The sequence below is a fragment of the Ascaphus truei genome, chromosome 3 (assembly GCF_040206685.1).
Source record: "Ascaphus truei isolate aAscTru1 chromosome 3, aAscTru1.hap1, whole genome shotgun sequence".
Taxonomy (NCBI): Eukaryota; Metazoa; Chordata; class Amphibia; order Anura; family Ascaphidae; genus Ascaphus; species Ascaphus truei.
In genome coordinates, this window is record NC_134485.1 from 224,704,018 (window position 1) to 224,728,212 (window position 24,195).

The 24,195-nt window shown below is 41.0% G+C and overlaps 1 protein-coding gene across 11 annotated transcripts in view; it reads right to left on the reverse strand.

Annotated features, from left to right (window-relative positions):
- The window catches only part of FRMPD4 (FERM and PDZ domain containing 4), a 585,463-nt gene that overhangs the window by 59,412 nt on the left and 501,856 nt on the right, over positions 1–24,195 (reverse strand). For 10 of the 11 annotated variants that reach the window (XM_075590233.1, XM_075590236.1, XM_075590228.1 and 7 more), the window contains 4 exons: positions 21,807–21,914; positions 14,434–14,565; positions 10,179–10,298; positions 9,550–9,686 (listed from right to left, as the gene is read on the reverse strand). In XM_075590233.1, coding sequence (XP_075446348.1) covers positions 9,550–9,686; positions 10,179–10,298; positions 14,434–14,565; positions 21,807–21,914 — 497 coding nt within the window. The remainder of the gene's footprint in view (positions 1–9,549; positions 9,687–10,178; positions 10,299–14,433; positions 14,566–21,806; positions 21,915–24,195) is intronic. The other variant, XM_075590230.1, reaches the window with a different exon arrangement.

Below are 24,195 nucleotides of genomic sequence, written 5' to 3' on the forward strand. Positions count from 1 at the left end.
CTGATTTTTTCAAGAACACAGTCCAGCAATAGCATCAGTTTCCCTGTTGGAAAACGCATAGATCTATGAATACTTGGAATTTCCATATTTATAGTCCATAACATTAAAGGGTGTAAAAACATACTCTGTTCCAAAATGAGCAAAACACAAAATATTTGCTTTCTCTTACCCACCCCATGTTGGGCACCAAATTTCTACTCCTGAGAACCTAAACCTAGAAGCTTCTGCAGCTTTATATTTACCCACTTGTGACATCATAGGTCACATGCCTACAGTAGGAGTGGCTATGATATGGTATATATAAATCTTCCTGTATAATGTTTCAGTGATAACAGCAGTGGTAAATATCTACCCAAGAATGATTAGTTTGGATAAAGATTTAGGAAGAAGGTACCAGTATAACTGAATACTGACTCTCAACATGATCTCAGCCATGCCTAGTGACAAAGGGATCATTTCCAATCTAAGAATGAACTGAGCTGCAATTTTATTCCAATAATTCATGTGTGCTCAGCTACATGATGTGATTGATGTTTATATAGGCATATAGGAAATGAAAAAACCCTTGAAATGTGTACATTTTCGTATTGCAAAAATACAAGATTAGCAACCTGGCTGTTTGCAACATGAGTCTTAAATTCAGTCTTTGGGGCTTATTCTATAACTGATATAGAGTGTGAAAAAAGAAAGAAACCCCTCATTGTGTGCACTGAATATCTTTATGGGATGGGAAATGACTGGGAAATTAATGATAAATGAATGGGGAATGACAGATAAAGTATAACTTTCAATTGTAATTATCTAATCTGTTTAGATCTAAACACCTTCTGTTTTGTCTTATTCTATAACTGTCTAAGTGGCTGTAACGGTGCTCACCACATACAAGACTAAGGCCTTGGGCATGGTCAGCGCTTAGGCGCTGACCCGTGCTGAGGCGTGCTGGTGCTTACCAGTGAGCCCCTACAGCCGCAATGAGAGCGGCTTTAGTAGGGACTCGCCTACGATTCCGCAAACGTGTGGAAGCGTAGGTCTTATACAAATTTTAGATTTGGCACTCGCCGGAGAGCAGGGCCGGTCACGTGAGCGGTTCACCCAATGAGGGCGAACCAGCTCCGTGAAGTCACTGGCCCGCCCCCTGACAAGCCCCCGGACGGGGCGCGGACCAAGGCCAGGGAAAGCACCCGCTTTCCCTCATCCTCCGCGCGCCTCAGCACGCGAGAAGGCACCCTGCATGCAGCTTTAGACCGCGAGACCAGGTCCAGATTGCAGGGTCAGGGTCTTGTAGCCGGGTCAGGGTAGCAGATTTTGGGTAGATCGAGGTACTTGCTGTAGTCAGAGGTTGGAGAGAGAAGAGTAGTCATAATCCGTAGCCGTGGTCGAGGAGAGAGCGCGAGTCCAGTAACGAACCGAGGTCCAGGGGTACGAGAAGACAGAGGTCCGGGCACGAGCTGCGGTCACAACGAAGAGAACAAGACAAGGCAACGGCACAGCACAGCAGTGAGCTGCTTGTAGCAAGCACGGTACATAAACGGTAGTTTATGTTTAGCCAGTTTGTGGGAGGACTGGCTCAGTACTTAAAGGGCAGGCAGCCAATGGTAATGGCAGTACACAGCTGCAGGGTAATGAGAAATCAGACATAGGCTGTTCACTGATAGGCGGAGTGCATCGCAATGTGAGAAGCAATTGACTGAATTAACCCCTCGTGTGCTTCTGGAAATGCAGCGCCGCTGTTTATTGTGTCCTCTGTTGCGTCGCGAGAGGCAGTGCGGGGGTGGAGCTTGGGTCCAGTGCCAGCAGGAGTATTGCAGCGCTTGTGCGCAGTGCACGCGTGATGGGCATCACCCAATGCGTCATGGGGCGGGACCCAGATCCAATCCTGACAGTGGCCAATCGATGGTTGAATTTTGAACGAAAGCAGCTCATTCGGGCATTTCAGTGGAAATAGAATATGCCCCTTTGTGTTCTAATACTAATCCTAGTGCTCTTTGGTTATTAATAGTACTGCATCTCTAAGGATAATGGAGACTTGGAAAACCAGTACTGAATCCCAGGTTTGTGATGGCACTGAGACAGCTTTGCAACACAGCATTTCTGATACAAACAATACACAACTGGCATTTTGTTCTCTGCTAAATCTGGTCCATGACTTTTTTAACCCCTCTATTCATGGCCCCCATTTTGCGACATTTTGAAGTCATCAGTAAATGGCAGACACATTAACAAAGAATGATTTGATGGACTAATAGGTACTGATCATCACACAAGACTGTGTTCCAATGATTTAAGCCGTGATTTAAGATCACCCTTCTAGAATCTAATTCATGTGTGAACCTACGACAATGGCGAAGCACTTTTCAACATTTTACTATTCTACCACCAAAATAACAAACACTAACATTGATTTCAAAGGGAACATTTATAAGGGACTGATAGAGTTATACAGGAGAGATGATATAAATATACATACACATCAAGCAAATTAAGAATTCTACTCTAGCTGCTGAAACTTGGAACTAAACGACATCCTTCTCATTCTACCCTGCAGGCATGATCATTTGATTCACCTGACCCCACTAATCAAAATCAAGATCCTCCCTGAAATATCTATTCTTTAATGTGGTATGTTAATTGTTGTGGTTTAGTGTGATGCTATGTTACATAGTTTGCATTTTAAAGTAGGCCCATATCAAAGGGATCATTAATAAGGGACTAATAGTTATACAGGAGTTAAGGGGACATTTATAAGGGACTGATTTATAGTGAGTTATACAGGAGTATATGAGTTTTGAGTTATGCAGGAGTTAGACAAGAGTTGGACATGTGCCAGCACCTTCCAGGAACTCTATCTGCAGATTCATATTACTGAACAGTTCTACATCTGCTCCATTTAAGCCCCATCCTCCCCCCCACCCCATACCTACTGTAGTCTCCCCAAAACTTTTCCTCATCCACGCATACATTCCGACATGACTACTCCCTCCATGCAAGAACTCAAAGCCTTCTGCAAGCAGCTGTAGAACAAGACTTCTGCAAAGTCTATAGGGTGCTGCCAATAGACATTGATTGCTTGGGACAGATGGGCCAAGGCTAGGGCACATAGCTACATTATAGCCTAATATATGTATCCAGGACTATTGCCTGTTTTAAGTGATCACTCATCTCCTTTTATCTATTGTCTCTGTTTTAGGAGAACTATTTGTCTTTTGGTGCTAGGATATGGGTGTGTAAGGGGTCCTGCTGCCAGTGTGTGGTATGAGGTATTCGGTGGCTAACCTGGCTGTGTGCTTCCCTCTTCTTGGCTCCTAGTATGTGGTGGGAGAAGGGGTGGAGGCACATTACCGGGAAGCAGGTATTTGGGCCAAGGGGGAAGAGTATCTCAAGTCCGTACATTGCCCTCGCCGGTACCCCAGATGGAGGTTGTCGGGAACTTAGGCCCGGCGGCTTGGGGTCCTGAAATCAATTCCCCTCCAGCTGGGAACCAGAATCAGATAACAGCTGTCAGAAAACTAGAGGAGCCCACTCTGGATATCATGCGTATAAATTATAGGTCAGTCATCTACTGTGTCCCGCTGGTACATGAGATTATTGCCTTGGTTCAATCACCTAGCTAACTGCTCGCATTGTGTATGTAGTTCATTCAGGGAAGTTAGAACATAGTGGCACTCCAGAGGACTTGATATAATAAAGTGATTTTTTTTTTTAAAGTTGATCAATGTTTCGATCCACAGCCTGGACTTGTATCAAGATAAAGGTCGTGGTTGTTGATCGAAACGTCAATAGCCTTTTAAATAACTGTAACACCCTTTCCCCCCTCCCCCACACCTTTCCCTAAGAGAGAATTGCATACGACGGGCATTATGGTGCTAACCTTCAGGCTTACAGAAGGCCTGGGCGTCCGCTCAAAGGGAGCTTGGGGGTGCCTGGTGCAGCAACTCCACCTGGGATGGCTCCTCACGAGAACGTATATAGATACACAGCAAATAAGCACAGACAATATTAATAAACAATAATTGTTTACCGCAGTTCTATCCCAGGGAGCAGTTATACCACCAAGGATCCTTGTCGCACCCTATCCATTGGGCACCTTAGCACCACAGATGTCCACAAGGTATCCCCCACTGTATATGTGAGGGCAGCACTACCCTCCCTTGTGTATTGGTGGTGCACGTGGGTATCTTCCTAGTTACTCTCAGTTAACCAGGGAATTCTGATGCCAAAAGGAGAACTGCATCCGTGATCCCACGATGCAGGGCCTCCCAACAATGTCCCTTCTCGACTTACATCCGGCAGCCATGTAGTCATCCTCCAGGCTTAGGGAATCCTCCCTTGCAGTTCATCCTGCTTTGCTAGCGATCGAGCTAATGGAAAGTCCCTGAGATATGTCCGTCCCTATAGTATTCAGCTATAGTGGCTCAGGGCTTATGGGGCATTTTCTGGCCTAGTCCCAGGCAGCCTAACTGGCTCCCAGGACACAACATGCCTCACTGTAGTCCCAGGCAGGATATCCTCTCTCTCAAGTCTTTGGGAGTACCAACATGGCTGCTGCACCTCCTCATAGGAGTGCGAAGAGCTGCATCAGCTCCCCCTAGAGGTAAGGTGGACTACCCTGCTACATAACATTTTCACTTTATTATATCAAGTCCTTTAGAGTGCTGTTATGTTCCACTTTCCATGGATGAACTACATACACTACTAGCAGCACCGGCCCAGGTGCAGGGCGTGCACTCAGGGCAATATCCCTGAAATTGCTTTCTCCCTACATTTTAACTGCTGGGATTGACAATGCTTTGGGTGACCCAGTCCCTGATGAGTCCTCTGTGTTGTAGGTTAAAAGGGAGGGTAAGGAGAATGGGGGAGGCCATAATATTTCAGTCCATTCTTATTTGCACCTCCTACTCTTGGCGCAGTGTCAAGTCTTTTTTTAGTATATGACTATTTGCTGTGCCATGCATGGCAATCAAACTTTGAATTTCACCCTGGTGTATAGGCCCCCAGGGAAGGGGGGTGATTTTGTGTCACAGTTGTTAGATGTGGTCACTCCCATATTACTGGAGTTTGCTCGCTCAGTGGTGCTTGGGGACCTCAACATGTGAGTTGATGACCCAAACAATGTGGAGGAGAGGGAACATTTGGATACTATGGGATTCATGAAATTTAGTCAACTTGTGCATGGTCCAACACATGAGTATGGTCACACACAAGACTTGACCTCCAGGGGGTATCAGTTGGGGAGATGAAGTTTTCCTCCCCCTATGGACAGATCATAGTGTGATCCAGGCTCAGATTGGAGGTGCCCTACCACTCCTTAAACAAAATTGCGGGCCTAAGGATGCTTGGGTATGGCCTAGGAGTCTGCTTGAGCCCAATACGTTTATCGCTGCCATTGAGGCTCATCTGTCCTCATTTGTACTGGACAGCAACATCTCTGTCTGCATCGAGAAGTACAACTTGTCTCTCTGTGCAGCTATGGACAAAGTGGGCTGTCTTCGGAAAATGCTTGTTTGCATGTGCACAAGTGCACCATGGTATTCTTGTGACCTCCGGGATCTGCCACAGGCTCTCTGAAGGAAAGACCACCAGTGATTGAGAAACCACCAGGATGCTGACCGCACATCCTTGAAAGTATGTCAATGGGGATATTAGCACATGGTCTTGTGGGCAAAGAAAGACTATGTTGCCCTTGGGATCAACTCTGCAAGAAATTGTTCTACGGAACTCTTCAGAATTGTGAGCAGTTGGGTTTATGCAGACTGTTTCTCTATCATGGTTTGTCCAAGTGATGGGGTAAATTTAATTGATTCATTGATGATTGCACACATCTCTGCCGCTATTCATTCCCTGATGAACTCTGTGGTTTGCCTCACCCCACCACAAAGCTTGTCTTGGAAGAATTCAGCATCATTTCAATCCTGGATTTCCTCTCCATCATGGCTGGGATGAACTGGACCACTTTGACCTGGATCCCTGTCCATCATGGCTCTTGAAAGAGACCATTGATGCAGTGGCTCTGTGGCTGGAGATCATCAATAGATGCCTCACTGTGAGGGAGGTGCAGGTGGCCTTGAAAAAGGCACTGGTCTATCCCCTGTTGAAGAAAGTGGGTCTAGATGTTGATGTTCTCACCAACTATCATCAAATCTCCAACCTTCCCATGGTAGGGAAGGCGCTGTGAGGGTAGTTTTCACCCAGCTGGAAGATTGTCTGGAAAGGGCTGACTTCTTTGACCCTATGCAGTCTGGCTTTAGAGTCGATGGAAAAAATGGGGAATGAACCCCCAAACCTGAGGCTACAACCAAGGCTGTTTAAAATGTATATCAATCCGTGAAGCAAGGAGAAAGACACAACTTCTTCATAGGTATATTGCTATATAAGCTGTAGAACTTTCATGCGTCTCTGGATTAATTCAGGGTGGGGGGCTAGGAAGCATATATAAACTGGTGGAAGTACAGACAGGCACGTCGCCAGAAATGCCCAAAGGTAAGTCCCAATGTCCAGTATCCGTTGGCCTCACCTGCACCCTGTGTCCTGCGATGAACAAATGTACTTACATTAAGCTGGATAAATGCTGATAGATGGCAGCGTGGTTCCAGGCTGCTTGTGGTGTTGGCGTGCTCCAGCCCGTAATCAATGTAGAAAAGGGAAACAAGTGGCTCGGCGGTCACAGCTTCTCCTCAATCAACCAGGCGCATTGAAAAATAAAAAACTTTATTGATTCAGAAAAAATACATCAGCAGAGGAAAAACACTCTGACGTATTTCGTCAATGCGCCTTGTTGATTGAGGAGAAGCTGTGACCGCCGAGCTGCTTGTTTCCCTTTTCAACATGGCTTTAGAGTCGGACATGGAACTGAGTTGGCCTTGATCTGTGTGGCGGATGAATTATTGATGGCCATGGACAAGGGCTGAATTACTGCCCTGGACATGTCCTTCAACACATCATGGGGTGCTGCTGCACTGCCCGAGGGACCTAGCTGGTATTGGTGGGACCACATTGCAATGGTTTGTCCCGTTTCTGCAGGGCTGGACCCAGCAAGTGGCTATGGGGTCCCATGGGTATGCTTTGGGTCCCTCATGGATCGGTGCTGTCACCTGTATGTAAGATGTGTATAAGACCGCTGAGAAATATCATCCAGAAACATGGTCTGAAGTCCCACCAGTTTGCTGATGACACCCATATCTATATTTCTTTCGAGGGTTGCCCAGGAACAGCTGTTGCCACACTGACAGCGTAACTAGACAAGGTGGCAGTATGGATGAAGATGCAGCTCAATCCTGACAAGACTGAACTAATGATTATTGGTTTGGCAAGATGCCTTAATATGGGACAAGAGGTTTGCAAATGTTCCATAATCAATCGTGTACAGCCACAACCCATGCCCCAGGTTCAATACCTTGGCATCCACTTTGACCAGTCTCAACATGTGAGCCCAAGAGCCCTCGGTTGTTAAGTACAGTTTTTTTTTTATCTGTGGCTGTTTCAGTGCGTCCACTCATGTCGTCTATGGACCTTGAGTCACTGGTCCATGTCTTTGTGTCTAAGCGGTTGGACTATGGGAATGACTTATATGCAAGACTACCGTTTTCCTGATGCAGAGGCTCAAGCTTTGGCAGAACACTGCAACACGGATGCTGAGAGATGTTTCTCACTTCGAGCATATCACTCTCACCTTACGCGATCTGCACTGGCTTAGAGTGATCTTTTGGGTATTGTTCAAGTTGGCCGTAATGGCGTTTAAAACCATGCAAGCTCAAGGGCCTGTCTATCTGCATTCTCGTCTGAAGCCGCAGAGGGATATTTGCTATAATCTCAGGTCCCCAGAAGGGGTCTGTCTCTACGTGCCAAGGGTACTACACCCTACGCTAAGTGGGTGGGCCTTCTCCTTTGCAGCTTCAGAGGTCTGGAACTGGCTACCACCAGAGCTCAGGTGTGTATTGACTTTACCACTGTTTCAGGCTCAGTGTAAGACTTACCTCTTTCTTTTTCTTTTGGCTTTTCCTGTCTAACAAAACCATTGTATATAATTTTAATTTGTTTAACTGTAAAGTATTGCGATACTCCCTTAAGTGGAGGTGTGTTTTTACTCAAAAATAAATGTTTTTGATGATTTATTATAGGAATGCTTAAAAGGGGTATTTATTATTTTTTTTAAATTATATTTAATTATTTTTGTTAAAAAACATTGTATTAGTAAAGTGGATGTGCTTTACAGTATTTTGCTTCTCACCTTTGTCTATTTAACTTGTCTATATTGCTTATGTCCTCCTTATTCTCTTACCCATCTCTCTTTCTCCAATTTATGTTTCACCGTTGAACTGTTAATATAATGGTTACACTCCTTCCCAACGCTTCTAAGCAGCATAAGGGCAATTACAGCATTTTCAAGCATAAACATTAGGGTTTTTTTGTATGAATTTCCCCCCTTTTTTTTCTTATATAGTGCCTTTATTTACTGAGCAATTCCTTCCATATTTATGAATAATAAACTTTATTTCATATAAAACTTTATTTCATATAAGCCCTTCTCACATGTCCAAAGCAATTTGGTTCCACATGTGCAATGCCATGCGATATGCAACGTTTTGCTGCAAATGTGGTAATCTTGTAAAAATGACAATTTCATGGGCTAATCGTTAAACTACAAGTTTGAGGCAATTTTGCATTTGCAATATCAGAGTTTAATGAATAGGCCCCGATAAGTGTTGGGTTGCCAAAGCAGCTGGATATGGAAGTCCAATGCTTACAAACTTTGATATAGTACCACTCTTTACATACTACCAGTATCATGCAAAAGGGAGATTGAGATTTCAAAGTGCTATATTACGGAGCAATAGTCTTGAATCGGCATAGAAAGCTTCAATCAATTTCCATAAGGCTGACGCCTCATAACATATTCATATGAACTGTATGTTTTTTTATGTGTACACTGTCTATCAAGTGAACAGTTAAACGTCTACTTAAAATAATGTAGTAGTTTTGTAGAATAGAAAACCACATTTACTACTCAGACATTCATGTACAGTATGGTAAAGAGAAATATCCCTTTAATAAAGGTTGTGACCAAAAGTGCAATCTACTACTGTAGTGCCGACGAGTATTCTAAAACAAATCTGGGGCAATCACCAACAAGACCCAGGTACATGCTGGGTTCATCCTGGGTACATGCTGGGTACATGCTGGGTACATGCTGCAACATTTCAGTGACATTTCTGCAGACAGACTAATGGCCCATCGGATTAACAGCGGGGGTCCCTGGCAGTCCCATTCAAACTGAATGGGACTGCCAGGGACCCCTGCTGTGTTAATCCGATGGGCCATTAGTCTGTCTGCAGAAATGTCACTGAAATGTTGCAGCATGTACCCAGCATGTACCCAGCATGTACCCAACATGTACCCAACATGTACCTGGGTCTTGTTGGTGATAGCCCCAGATTTTCCAAGGCAAGTTTTAGGCAAGTTTTAGAATTCTCGTCGGCGCACCTGTAGATATACATGTTTTATGCAAAAAGACAACTCTGAGTTTATAAGTAGTGGATGTATATATATACTTACTCAATATATTTCAGAGAGATTTTCTGTGTTTGCTTTGTGGTAACTGTTGCAATGTACATTTGTAGGGCTGCCAGCCTCAGTGCAATGTCATATTTCAGCTCCGGCCCAAATCTCTCTTGAACGACATCGTTGCAACTCTGCAAATCAACCAGTAGGTGGAGCATTAGGTTCACATAACTACTGTACATGTCAATACTCTTGAATCAAAATTGATAGCAAATGCAGGACATGCTATATAATAATCTTACATAAATGGTCCTCAAGTAAATAAATTGTATACCATTTTTATGAGCATACATACAGTATTTACAATTTTATTTTTTAACAATGAAACAAACACTTAATACATGCATGTTATCGAAACGATAAACTGTAGTGTAAAAAATAAGTCATGTTTCACTGTGGTTAATAATTTCATAAAGAAATAGCTCAGCCAATATAAATTAGGTTGGTTTCATCATTCAGATAATAGCATAAAATCTGCTAGGTAAAGTTCAGCCCAAGTTACATTCTTCAAAACATAGTTGTAACTTATGGATATAACAAAAGAGCTGTCACTAGAATAATATATCTGCTGCTGTCCAAATGTCTTTTTCATATGTTCCATTGTAGAAAAAGTTAGCACTTACCTGCACATACAGGTATTCAAAGGCAACTGGGTCCCTGCGGAGTAAGTCAACTGGATCCTTTGGAACAAAGCTAATTCTGAACAGACATCTCATCATATGGGAGCTGGGTCTCTGGGCCACCTAAACACAATATCCAGAGACAGTTTTGATTGGTAAAATCACTGTAGAAGAGGTTCTATTAAAGCTAATTTGGGTAAATATGTAGTTTATAATACATAAATATTTTATTCGATAATCTGAGCATGTTTAACAAGTTTGTTCAAATATGTTTCTCTGTTGATGCTTTATTGTCTCAACCTTTTTGTTGCCTCTTATTTATTTATAAAATATTTTACCAGGAAGTAATACATTGAGAGTTACCTCTCGTTTTCAAGTATGTCCTGGGCACAGAGTTAAGACAAATAATACATGGTTACAAATACAGTTACATAAATGAGCAGGGTATACATTATATACAAGACATTGCATGCACAGTTAAAGATAATATATATTATGGGCGTATGAAACAGTTACAGACCAGATAAAAATGTGTGACAGCCTTAGATTTGAAAGAACTTAAACTGGTGGTGGATGTGAGAGTCTCTGGTAGGTTGTTCCAGTTTTGGGGTGAACAGTAAGAGAAGGAGGAACGTCCGGATACTTTGTTGAGCCATGGGACCATGAACAGCCTTTTGGAGTCTGATCTCAGATGATAAGTGCTGCATGTGGTAGGGGTGAGGAGCTTGTTTAGGTAGCTGGGTAGCTTGCCCATAAAGAATTTGAAGGCAAGACAGGAAAGGTGAACTTTGCGCCCAAACTCGAGTGATGACCAATCTAGTTCTTTGAGCAATTCGCAGTGATTTGTGTTATATTTGCATTGGAGAACAAAATGACACATTGAATTGTAGAGGGTGTCAAGTTTGCTAAGGTGGGTTTGAGGTGCTGAGCCATATACTATGTCTCCATAGTCAATAATTGGCTTTAGCATCTGCTGTGCGATACGCTTTCTGACCAGGAGACTTAGGGAGGATTTGTTCCTGTAAAGTACCCCTAGCTTGGCATAGGTCTTGGTTGTCAGGGTATCAATGTGCATCCCGAATGTTAAGTGGGAGTCAAACTATAAGCCCAGGTATTTAAAACTAGTGACAGGGGTTAGGGTGGTGTTAGCGTTGGTTCTAATCAGGAGCTCAGTCACTGGAAGCTTTAAAAATTTAGTCTTGGTCCCAAACACCATTGGTTTGTTTTGGGAAATCCATTTTTCAAGTCTCAAAAAGTCAGACTGAAGTATGTGTTGAAGGTCAGAGAGGCTATGGCTGTGTGCATTTGGGATTGTGTCATCTGCATACATGTGTATTGAGGCTTCCTGACAAGCTGTGGGAAGATCATTGATGAACACTGAGAAGAGTAGGGGCCCCAGAACAGAGCCTTGCGGTACACCACAGGTGATATCCAGGGGGTTGGAGTTAGAGCCTGAGATGGACACATGTTGGGATCTACCTGATAGGTAGGACTGAAACCAGTTTAAAGCATGCTTCCCTATTCCAGAGATCTGGAGTTTGTTAAGCAGGATAGCATGATCAACAGTATCAAAAGCCTTTGCAAAATCTAGTAATAGACCCCGTTCCATTCCACACTGGATTTCATTGCAAACTTTTAGCAGGGTAGTTACGGTAGAGTGTTTGGGGCGAAAGCCAGATTGGAATTGGCTAGAGAAATTTATCTTATTATAGTAATCGCTTAATTGGTAGTGGACACATTTTCCATGACTTGGATAGGATTGGGAGAAGGGAGATGGCCTGTAGTTTGAGACAGTGTTTTTGTCCCCAGTTTTGAAGATTGCGACAACTCTGGCAGCTTTCCAGGTGTTAGGGATATGGCCTGCAGACAGGATAGAGTTGACTATGGAAGCAATTGGTTTGGCAATTGCTGGGGCACCAAGTCTTAGGAACCTAGATTGTAGTAAGTAAGGTCCACATTGGCTGCTTAGTTTTAATTTGAGGAGCGCTTGTGTAATCTCCTCTTCGGATACTGGGCCAAATTTAAAATTGTGGGCAGTGTTGGGAGAGGGTGGGGCTATACGGGTACTCCCAGGATGAGATTCAGGCTTGTGGTTTGGGTTGCGTTTCGCTAATAAGTTAGTAGCACACCCCACAAAGTAATCATTGATTGCATTTGCAATGTCGGGGGGGGGTTTGTCAGAGTAATATCGCCCTTAGTGATATTACTTGGCTGTTGATGGTTAGAAGGCTGGAATATGTTGTTGATAACCTTCCAGAAGTTAGCTGGGTTTGATGTATTCTGGAGGACAATGTCAGAGTAATATTGTGCTTTTGCATGCCTTGTTTGCCTTGTGCACATGTTCCGCAGGCATCTGTAGTGATTGAGATCCTTGGTAGTGCCAGTTACTTTGTAGCTTTTCCACAAGGCATCCCTGAACTAGTAGAGTGCTATAAGGTCAGGTGTAACCCATGTAAGGTGAGCACCCCATAACCTTTTTCTGCGTAGTGGAGCATAGGTATCACAGAGTTTTAAGAACTCAGACTGGAAATAGTCGAGCGCAGAATCAGGGTCAGGAATTAAATCGATTCTGTGCCAAGGGCAATTGGTAAGGTCAGCCAGAAACTGTTGTGGGTTAAAGTTTCTAAATGTTCTAGTGAGGAGAACTTTAGGGCTTGATTGGGGCGGTTTAATTTTCCTTACATAGTACACTATTGCATGGTCACTGAAAATATCAGGAAGGATGCCAGAGGATTGGATTCTGCTGGGATTTGAGGAGAGAATCCAGTCAAGCAAGGAATGGTTGTGCGATTTCAGGTTTGTCCGTGTGGGTTGGGAAATGAGTTGCGATAGGTTAAGCGATTTAATTCGTGTGTGAAGTTGAAATCCCCAAGAACTATCAGCTCACTCTTCTCATTCAAAGAGGAAATGGAGCCAAGAAACTGGGTGATATCAGTCAGGGACTGTAGAGGAACTTTAGGGGGCGGTAGATGCCAGCAAGCAAGATGGGCTTAGAAAAGGGGAGGCATATTCTGCCAACTAGGATTTCAAAAGAGGTTGGGCTTGGGGGGCAATTTAACAGTGTAAATTGTAGGGTGTCTGCAATATAAAATAACACCCCTCCTCCTCTCTTTGACCTATCTCTCCTAGAAATGGAGTATCCCTGAATGGCAATATGTGCATCAGGGGTTTTAAGGGTTAGCCATGTTTCTGTAAGAACGATGGCTTTTGGTTTATGCATAAAGCACCATGCTCTTAGTTCATCCAATTTGGGCAGCAGACTCCGGATATTTATATGGGCAACAGATAGCCCTTGGTGCTGTTCTGAGTGGAAGAGGATTCACATTTGTCTAGTGCCCTCGTTTTCTTAATGGCACAGATTGTTTTGTTGTTTAGTGCAGAAAGCTGCAGAAGTGATCTGATTAGGAGAGGTTAGGTAGGTTACATAAGAATTAAGTTCTATTGCTGTGCATATTTTCTTTTTTTGTCACTCCACCTGTGGCGAAAATTATTTTTAGGATGACCGCCCCATAGCTATATCTCTTTTCCTTCTTCAGAGGCCAGTGATTAAAAATAAGTAAATGGCCATTAATGCAATTCTTTGATTCAATGGTGGTGTGATGATCACATGTTTATTATTTATAGTTGCCCAATTCATGGACTAATACTTCCCACACACATTCTGTCACTGACCTTTATGAGAGAACCCCTTCTTAACATATTATATACAGTAGTATTGATGTACTATATGTAGAGAAAACATCATAGAGATTATTCAATAAAAAAAACCTTAACCATTCAGCTGATTGCTATGGTATTTTATTTCTCTCTAAAAAAAAAAACATGGGACCGCAAATTCTCAAATACTGTATCTATTTTGAAAACAAGTTACATTTTCTACAAACAAACTGTGACATTAATAGTATATATTATTCTAAAATTACAGAAATTAATTCCATGCAGCAAAATTATACTCCTACTCATAGATGTTAGGATACGTGGCAATGTATGAGGCTGCTTCAATATGCTTCAATTATTTAAGCAAGAATCATCTTTTCATACACAGAACTTGCTCAATATGTGAATTAATCTACATGGTATGATTTTAGTTTACAATGTGCCCTTGAATTAAGTTAAATCATTTGTAAAATAATGTGATTATACCATGACAGATAACTCATTGATCAAGAGATCAAGAGGACCCATTATGATAATTATGTTTGAAACCTTCAACTTTTCCACTTTAACTTGCAGAAATATGTAATAATGAAAAAAAAACCTGAGTTAATGTCTCCTGTTCATGTAGCAGAAGAAGTTTGGTTCCAGCTCCTTCTACAATTTGCTCCAGCATCAACGAAAAGTGTTCAATGCACTTTATGGAAAGTTTTTCTTGGAGTGTTAATATAACATCCTATTAAGTAGATGTAAAATAAAGGAATTACTGATATTATTTTTGGTGCCAACCAGCTACTAATTCAATTCAACTAATGTTTGTGTAATTACCAAGTATTGCCTTCAAAGATAGTTGTACTTGTATCACGCTGTGCCGTCTGTTATTGTCCTTCATTTAAATTCTTCAATATATGGACACAAATACGTTATGCCCACATGAGGAATTACATAAATAAATATAACATTTGAAACCAAAACATATGGTGAACTTCATTCACAAAACAGTGGAGTTGTATGTCCAAAGAATTCATGTACCTTTTTTTCTGATATATGAATGCCTCAGTTGTAGTTTGTTCCCATGCATTAAAAAGGATAAGGCGGAAAGTGCATTGCGGTACAAGTACAGCTACGGAATTCTTTAAAGGCAATAACTGAAAATTACACAAGAGCATAAGAGAGAACAGACAACTGAGGAGGAAGAAAGACAAAGGTAGGGAAAGAAACAGAGAAAGAGCACAAGCAGAAACGATTTCAAAGTTAAATTTTTCTGCTAAAGAGGCCGGTAATGCATTAGCAACGCAGGAGTAAAATTGAAAATGATTTGGTGCAATCTCTTCCCAAAATCAATGGGTATCCCTAAACCAGATTAGCATGTTTTCATCTGTCCCGCAATTCTTTATTCCTGTTTATGGTATAGACAGATGGTACAGATTGGGAACAGGCATTTTTCAATAGAACGAAGCAAGTACTGTAACAGAAGATAGACATGTGGATTAGGTAGATTAATGCGTCAATTAAACATTTCTGTTCGCAATACCACAGCTTAGGATCTCATCACATTGTAATGAGGGAGAGAGAGATGCTGAAGATCAAACTACTTTAATGTTGTATTACACAACTACAAATCCAAGTGGGGAAAGTTGATCAGAAATGTGATTCCCCCCTAAAAGTAGGATATTACCACATAATCTATTTGCAGTATACAGGCAATTCTAATTACGTCTCACTCAAAAGAGGAAAGGTAACTGATTTCTAAAGAAGCAAAGCTTTTATGAGGTTGCCATTAATGATTAATATCTCAGAATATCTGTCAGTAAGTAAAGTAGTATTGACACTGAAATGATATTGTAGTAAACTGTTGCCATTGTTTTAAGACTAGAGAATGCATGCAGCACTTATAAATACAAAGTTATTTGCAATACAGGGCTAAAATGTAACTCCAGGAGACTCAAATAAAGGAATATACAGTAAAGGGGGGCCTCCCTGTTCAGAAGAGTTTGCAATTCCAAATGTTTAGTGTGGGCCTTAAAGCATCAACACTACTAAGTTTAGGTAGGGGGATATACAGTAAGTAAATTTATTGACAGGGTGACATTTGGTGTAGCGCAGTTGTTGTGGTAACATTAAAAGACAAAAACAAATGCTATATCCAATATGACAAATTCTGTAGTTAAGTGCTTAGATGTCTCTCATCTCATAAGTGTCACTTAGTCAAATTCTTTGCCCAAAGTATTTTTAAGCCTGTCACTTTATAGCTCCTAACATGACCAGCAAACATTCTCTTAACCTCTCTAATGGAGAGAGAAATGTCTTAATAGACTGGTCATTTACAGGTGCATCACAAGCCGTGCTATTTAAAAGGGGATCTAAGCTTGCAGGGGTTGTGTGTTGTGGTAACATTACATGATATCAGGATGTTTTATAGATTTGTGTCTTGAAGGTGGATAGAGAAAGACATTACAAAGAATGAGGGAGTAGACAAGAATACAAGCCAGGGCCAGAGTGTAAACTACTGTAGGAGGACAAGGCACCAAGCTCATACAGGACACATAACGTATGATTATAGAAGAGAAACAGAATAAGTCCTTATTAGAAAAATATTTAAATACAAAATTATTATGACAATATTAATAGCCACATTCAGAGATCAGCATTATATCATTACAAATTCAGATTACAATAATATAAAGCAGAGCCTTTTTCGTAACCATGCCTCTTACCTTCTCCTCCTCGTCTCCATTGCGTTGTCCTGACATTGCGGCATCATGGCAATGTGGTACGGTGTGACGTCATGGTGTCACGTTGTCATGGCATCGTGGTGTCACGTTGTCATGGCATCGTGGTGTCACGTTGTCATGGCAACGTGTCATCACAAGAAGATACCGCTGGTAGGTGCCGGTACACCATGCCCATCCGTACCCTCCTAATAAAGCCCTGATATCAAGTATTTGTAATTTTCCATCCCATTTTCTTCAGACAATAAGGCAGATGCAGTAACGGCCGAAGAGTGTCTGAATTGTTTCACCAAAAAAACGCGAACAACCGCTTCACTGTATTCAATATTAAAATGATGACGGTGAAGAGGCAGTGACAACAGGGTGAATTGCTTGTGAAGAGTGGTGTTAAGAAGTGTTCTTAAATATGCAAATATCTATGTATATAAGCATTGTTTTTGCAAATTAACTACAGGCACCCACATGCTATCCAATAAGCCGCAAAGAGTGAATATCACTGGGCCAACAGAGATATTAAACGCACATCTTCTTCACCTACCTTAATGAGGTGAATTGACATGTGAAGCTGCCTAGAGCAATTATTACCTTTTAAGAAATGCAGAACCATTTTATAATGTATGACGTGTTTGCAAAACACCAGCACTATGTCCTATGTACAGATTAATACTATGGCAGTCGTGTGGCTTATGTTTTTATTATACTATACCATTTTTACAGTTCCCATATTTTTCCTCCCATAACTCAAAAATGGTAATAAATGTTACGCTGTAATGTATAACATTTTACAATATTTTGAGTTGGGAAGGAAAGTATATAGGAAATGTGACAGTATAATGGAACAATGGAACGATCACAAAATACCTCCAATTCCTGTGTGTTCCCCACTACCTTTGTGTATAAGGGAAAATGTCTCTCAGCATTTACAAGTCGTCATATTTATCACTGTTTTTATTTAATAACGTCACTCTCTGGAAAATCTGTGCATGGTGTGATAGTGAGTATTAGAGAGCAATATATGACCACCGAGGTAGTTATAATACTAGCACTGGACTCAAAAATGCTTACTAGACAGTGTTTATTATCCAAGAAAAGAAGCACAGGAGCGCACCAAGGTAAAGAAAAATTGTAAATGTAATAAACAATAAGGCAATAAAATAACTTACATGTAAGTAAGGATAAATGAGTATGCAGGTCAGCGAAATGTTCAACAGATCGGCATCGTCATCAGTCAGACAGGGGGGCAATTTCAGTTCCGTTTATGTGGAGATCCCGCGTGCTGGGACTGTGAACTGTGAAACTATCTTCCCTATTCCATCTCTGGGGGCCAGTTTACACGTTGTGTACCCTTCCTGTCACGATTTTCCATCGTAACCGGCATCCACAGACGCCTACAGGGGGCTTTCCTTCCATACATACGCACTAGCTTTGGATACCACGGCACTACCTGCATACATGCGGAGGCTATTCCTACAGCAAGTGCTATAAAGTGAGTCCCAGCGCGCGGGATCTCCACATAAACGGAACTGAAATTGCCCCCCTGTCTGACTGATGATGATGCCGATCTGTTGAACATTTCGCTGACCTGGATACTCATTTATTCTTACTTACATGTAAGTTATTTTATTGCCTTATTGTTTAATACATTTACCATTTTTCCTTACCTTGGTGCGCTCCTGTGCTTCTTTTCTTGGCCATTCTGTTCGTCGGCGGGGTCTTCCACCGGAGTTCGTTTTTTGGAGTCAGGGGATACACTTCAAGCCATAGGAGCAGCAAGAGGAGGGAGAAGAATTCATTTCTACAACACTAGAAAGCAAGAGCGCGGACTGAACTTTCTTTGACAAGTGTTTACTATCCCATAAAATACTTAATAACCTGGCATTTCTTAAACCTGAAGAAGGTTCCTCTGGGGACCGAAACATCCAGTAAACATGTTTTTTTTATGGGATAATAAAGACTCTTTAATCACCATTGTTGAGTCCAGTGCCGGTATTATAACTACCTGTGTGATGAGAGAGATAGAGAGATATAGATAGATAGATAGATAGATTGATAGATAGATAGATAGATAGATAGATAGATAGATAGATAGATAGCATTACTTTGTCAAATAAATTAATCAATATTGGTACTCTATTAGGTTGAAATATGGAAAAAAAAGTGATAAACACGGTAATAACACAAACTATATGTTTATATGTTATTACATTGTCTATCTATCTATCTATCTATCTATCTATCTATCTATCTATCTATCTGTCTGTCTGTCTGTCTGTCTGTCTGTCTGTCTGTCTGTCTGTCTGTCTGTCTGTCTGTCTGTCTGTCTGTCTGTCTGTCTGTCTGTGTCTGTCTGTGTCTGTCTGTCTATAAAAACAGAGTTGATCCCAAAATAATCAAAAAAGGTTCCCTCTATTATTAGCACTTTATGTTGGAGTTCAATAGACGGACTACAGTGGTCCAACAGATAATTACTGTGATTAGGTCTATTGACCTATAGGAACCGGGAAGATCAGGAAAATAATAAAGTTTTATTCAAATATTGGTTAAAAAAACACATACAGGCATACCCCGCATTAAAGTACGCAATGGGACCGGAGCATGTATGTAAAGCGAAAATGTACTTAAAGTGAAGCACTACCTTTTTCCACTTATCAATGCATGTACTGTACTGCAATCGTCATATACGTGCATAACTGATGTAAATAACACATTTGTAACAGGCTCTATAGTCTCCCCGCTTGCGCTCAGCTTCGGTACAGGTAGGGAGCCGGTATTGCTGTTCAGGACGTGCTGACAGGCGCATGCGCGAGCTGCCATTTGCCTATTGGGCGATATAATGATGACGTCATCAGAAGTGGCGGCGTCTTTCGATTCAGGCAGCAGATAGACACCTCTACAGTCAGGCTTGTATCAGTGACGGAGCCCTCCGTGTTACCATTGACCCGCTGTGGTCCTATTTATCACGGTTTTGTGATGGGTGTGCTCTGTTTTCCTTATGTGAGGATATTGATAAGATCCACATAGGGAATCCACCCTACAGCATGTATACATATGCATTTAGTAACGGTGGTTGTTCCAACTTGTGAAATGGTATTTAAACCGTTTTTTCCACCAAAGACTTACTATATACAGATATATTCATGGTTATAATACTGGAGTACTTTATGCATTAAGAGCAGATATCTAGTACATATATCTGGTACTTATAGGTGATACTATACTGAGATATTACTGCTATATACCAATATACTTATGCATGCGATACAGGGAGGACAGTACCTAAGAATTCTGACATACAAGCTGTATTGATGGATTAGATTGGTCCTATTCTGAGATTAATCTTCATTGTATATAGCCATATTATGCTATTACTATCCTGCTGACTTGTATGATATTTGGATCAATTTAAAATAGACGCTTAGACAGCAATCTGAACCTATGAATGGAAAAGGATACTTACCTTTATAGATTGCATGTTTAGCCACTTCATTATGGGGTTATTTTAATGTGTGAATGTTATAGATGTGTTTTTTAACTAATATTTGAATAAAACTTTATTATTTTCCTGATCTTCCCGGTTCCTATAGGTCAATAGACCTAATCACAGTAATTATCTGTTGGACCACTGTAGTCCGTCTATTGAACTCCAACATAGAGTGCTAATAATAGAGGGAACCTTTTTTGATTCTTTTGGGATCAACTCTGTTAATATAGTTCCTTTTTCCCAATGAGCACCTGTTTAAATTCATTTTCACTGTATAAAGTACATATGGGAGGAGCAGTCTTATCTCCTTTATATGTGTCTGTCTATAAAGAAAGAAATGGATATAGATACATCATTAAATTAAATTTCTGATGTCACTCTTATATTTCATTATTTAAAGGATTGTAAGATATGCATATTTTGCATAATTATACATTGCCATTACATTACATTTGTGATTTCATGCAGTGATGTAATCAATTATGTGATGCAAGATTAAAGGAGGGGGGGGGGGGTGATGCATAGTTATGGATCTCCAAAATTCCTCTAACAATGTTTTTGTTGTGAATATATATATATACAGTATATATATATTTACACACACACATACACACATTGAGAGCTATTCATTAAACTACAATACTGACGATTGGGGCACTATCACGCAGAAATGTCTATCTATCTATCTATCTATCTATCTATCTATCTATCTATCACAGTTTAATAAATAACCCCAACAGAATCACACATGCTTAAGCACGGTCTAGGACATTTGGGCGCAACCAAATGGCCGCCGGTGCTTTGCCGCAACTCTCTCCACCGCCAGAAGCTGCCACCACCAGCCACTCCGCTACCGAATGCTAAGGTAAGAAAACCCCTACCCTAAAACTCCCTACCATAAGCCCTTATCCTAAAAAACCCTACCTTAAAGACTTATCCTAAAAACCCCTACCGTAAGTCCTAATCCTAAAAACCCCTACCTTAAGCCCTCATTCTAAAAAACCCTACCGTAAAAACTTATCCTAAAAACCCTACCGTAAGCCCTTATCCTAAAACCCCCTACCTTAAACACATCCTAAATCCCCCAACCTTAAAGACTTATACTAAAAACCCTACCGTATGCCCTTATCCTAAAAACCCTACCGTAAGCCCTTATCCTAAAAAACCCTAACATAAGCCCTTATCCTAAAAACCCCTACCATAAGCCCTTATCCTAAAAAACCCTACTTAAGCCCTTACTCTAAAATCCCCTACTGTAAGCCCTTATCCTAAAAACCCCTATCTTAAAGACATCCTAAAAAAAAACCCTACCGTAGGCTCTTATCCAAAAAAACCCCTTCCTTAAGCCCTTACCCTAAAGCCCCCAACCCTAAAACCTTCCCCCCAAAAAACCCTACACTAAGCCCTTACTTTTAAACCCCCTACATTAACCTTTAAAACAAATTAACCCCTACCCTAACCACTAAAACCCCTTAAATTAACCCTGTACCCTAACCAGTAATAGAACTTACTTTAGAAGCCGCCGGCGGCGGGGATTCCAGTGGCGAATCGGCTGCGGCAGAGGGTCCGTCTGCAACGAAGCGGCGGTGGCGGCCATTTGGTCGTGGCCACGCCCACATGTCCCATTCCACTTAAGCACTGTTACATGCTGCTGACATTGTAAGCCTGGGTGTATATTGCTTATCCAGATGGCACCATTGGTATTTTACATGCTATCGCTTCATCTCTTGCCAGCATCTGTTTATACACACACTTTGTACTCACCTTTATGGAAGTACCACTGTCAAAACGGAAGGATTTGGTTTGTCCATTTTCTAAGTATACCTTCAGAACATTTGGCATGAAAAGAAGAGAATTGTCTTTGACAGTTTCCTGCATAAATATGAAATATATTTAATACAAGCCATTTCATTTTCTTAGAAACAGTCTATGTAAATGCAAATGGATTCTGCACATTTTAGGAGTGAAGATCTTCAAGCTCTACTGAAAGACTTAGGGGGTCATTCTCTACCTGCAAAAGTGGCAGTTCGGGCAGTTTTTGTCCAAAAATCCCTATAGACTCCATAGAGGATTATCTGCCGAAAGCAGCCTGCACGACCACTTCAGAATATATAGAATTACCCCTTAGCATACATGTTCACATTTTCTTTAGGAACACATGAAAATTGTCTTCTTTTTCTGCATTGGTAATGGAATATCCTGTAGCATATTTACATGTTAAAGCTGCAATTCAAGCTGCTGTTTTAAACATTTTTGTCCCATTTAATATGTGCATCAATACAATCTGCACACTGACAAGCGATTAGCTAAGTTGTCGATCATGTGACCAGGCAGTCACTAGATGCAAATGGTGCACTGCTAGAGAGAGGGCAGGGCTCAAGAGCCAGATCCTGTGTCAGAAGAGGAAGGGGGTGTGACTTTGTAAATGGTTTCTATAGAAACAAAAATGCTTGCTGCATTTTTTTAAATGTTACAAGTATTTTCTCATAGTACAGAACTGATTTATTTTAAAAAAAACCACATGTACAGTAGGAGGATATTGCTTGAACTGAAGCTTTAAATGACACACCTGTGTAATTTGGAGATGTAAACGTTGTATGATTTACAATTTAATTCCCATTTAATTTGGCAAACATGGCAAATGATAATGCTAATTAAACTGGAAGGCTCAGTCTGAATTCAGCCTTTGGGGGAAAGAAGCCACCAGTCTTGGTGTTCTAACTCTCTTGCTTGAGCAAAATGAATTGGTCAAAGCTGTGTGCTTGTCTTAAGCCTTTAATTGCTGGGCTCTGAGCAGGTCTTTTCTCTAGCTTTAAATTAACCTGCAATGTGATAACTTGTTTTGTCAACCTCTGAAGCTGCTGTTGCCATTGACATCCATTTAGAAAATCTGACCCGTATAGTTTCTAAAAAAAAAAAAAAAAAAAAAGTCCACATCAAGTCTTTCCAAGTAAAGTATCTATGATATTGTAAAATAGGAATGGGAAACAAAACAAAAAAACAACTAACAATTGCAATTGTGTGATGAACATGTGTGATTCCGATATGTATTACAGTGTTAAACAGAACAAAATATATATTTGCTATATAAACATGTAAGGATTGAAATAAGTAATAGCATTATTTAATGTCAAGTTATTACTGGGTCCGATTTGAAGGGGTTAAACATTGTGCTTATTTGTGTGAAAATGTCTTCTGTGCTGTGGGAAGTCTGTAGGTGTTGAAAACGTCAGTAGGATAAACGCTAATAGCATGTCTTTGCTTCTTATCACAACACTGTAGATTGTAGTCAAGTTGGGTGATTCACTAATTAACAGCAGATCTTGCTGTGGCTATGACTCAGATAAGCCAGAGGAAAGCCTTAAACAGCCAATGCTCTGTTCCCACTGTGATTATTGTTCTTGTTTAGACCGCTCAATCATTCTATTATTGTCACAAATCATCACATGGTTTTTATGCTGAAAAGTTAAGAAATAAAACATTTGGATTGACTGATAGCAAATAGACTATATAAAGTCTTCAAAGAAGGGTGGGTAGTTGTCTATGTTCCTTTCTTCATTGTAGTAATAAAGGGGGGAGAGGGAGGAGTTGATATAATGCCATTTATTGGACCAAGAAGTAGTTGACATGTTACAAGCTTATGACCCTCTCAGGGTCCAGATAAAGGAACCTGAAAGGTTTAAAAGCTTGTAACATATCAACTACTTGTTGGTCCAATAAAAGGTATCACAGTACCTCCTCCCTTTCCCCCTTTATTACTATATAAAGTCTTGGAATTTACTGGGATCATTTTATGTTTCATGGTTTCCGTCAGACCTAGGTTTCATAGTGTTTGGTTGTATTCCCTACTTTCTCTGATACACCTTTGCATTCTTTGCAATGTTCCCACCTTAATGATCCAAGCGACAGTGATATCTCCACCGACACGTGATGTGTTTGCAGTGTTTGACTGAGGATCACTATGTTTGATAAAACAAAATGGCTACCAGTCACGTCCCTACTTCTGAACTCATCAAGCTATTCTTTGTAGCCAGATGTTTTCCAAGTGTGAAAGCAGTATGCTGCAGCCATGAAATCTTATTGTGAACTGGCAGTTCATTAAATTTAAATATTCTACAATGTAAGCCTCGTTGACCACCGCCTATGATCAATT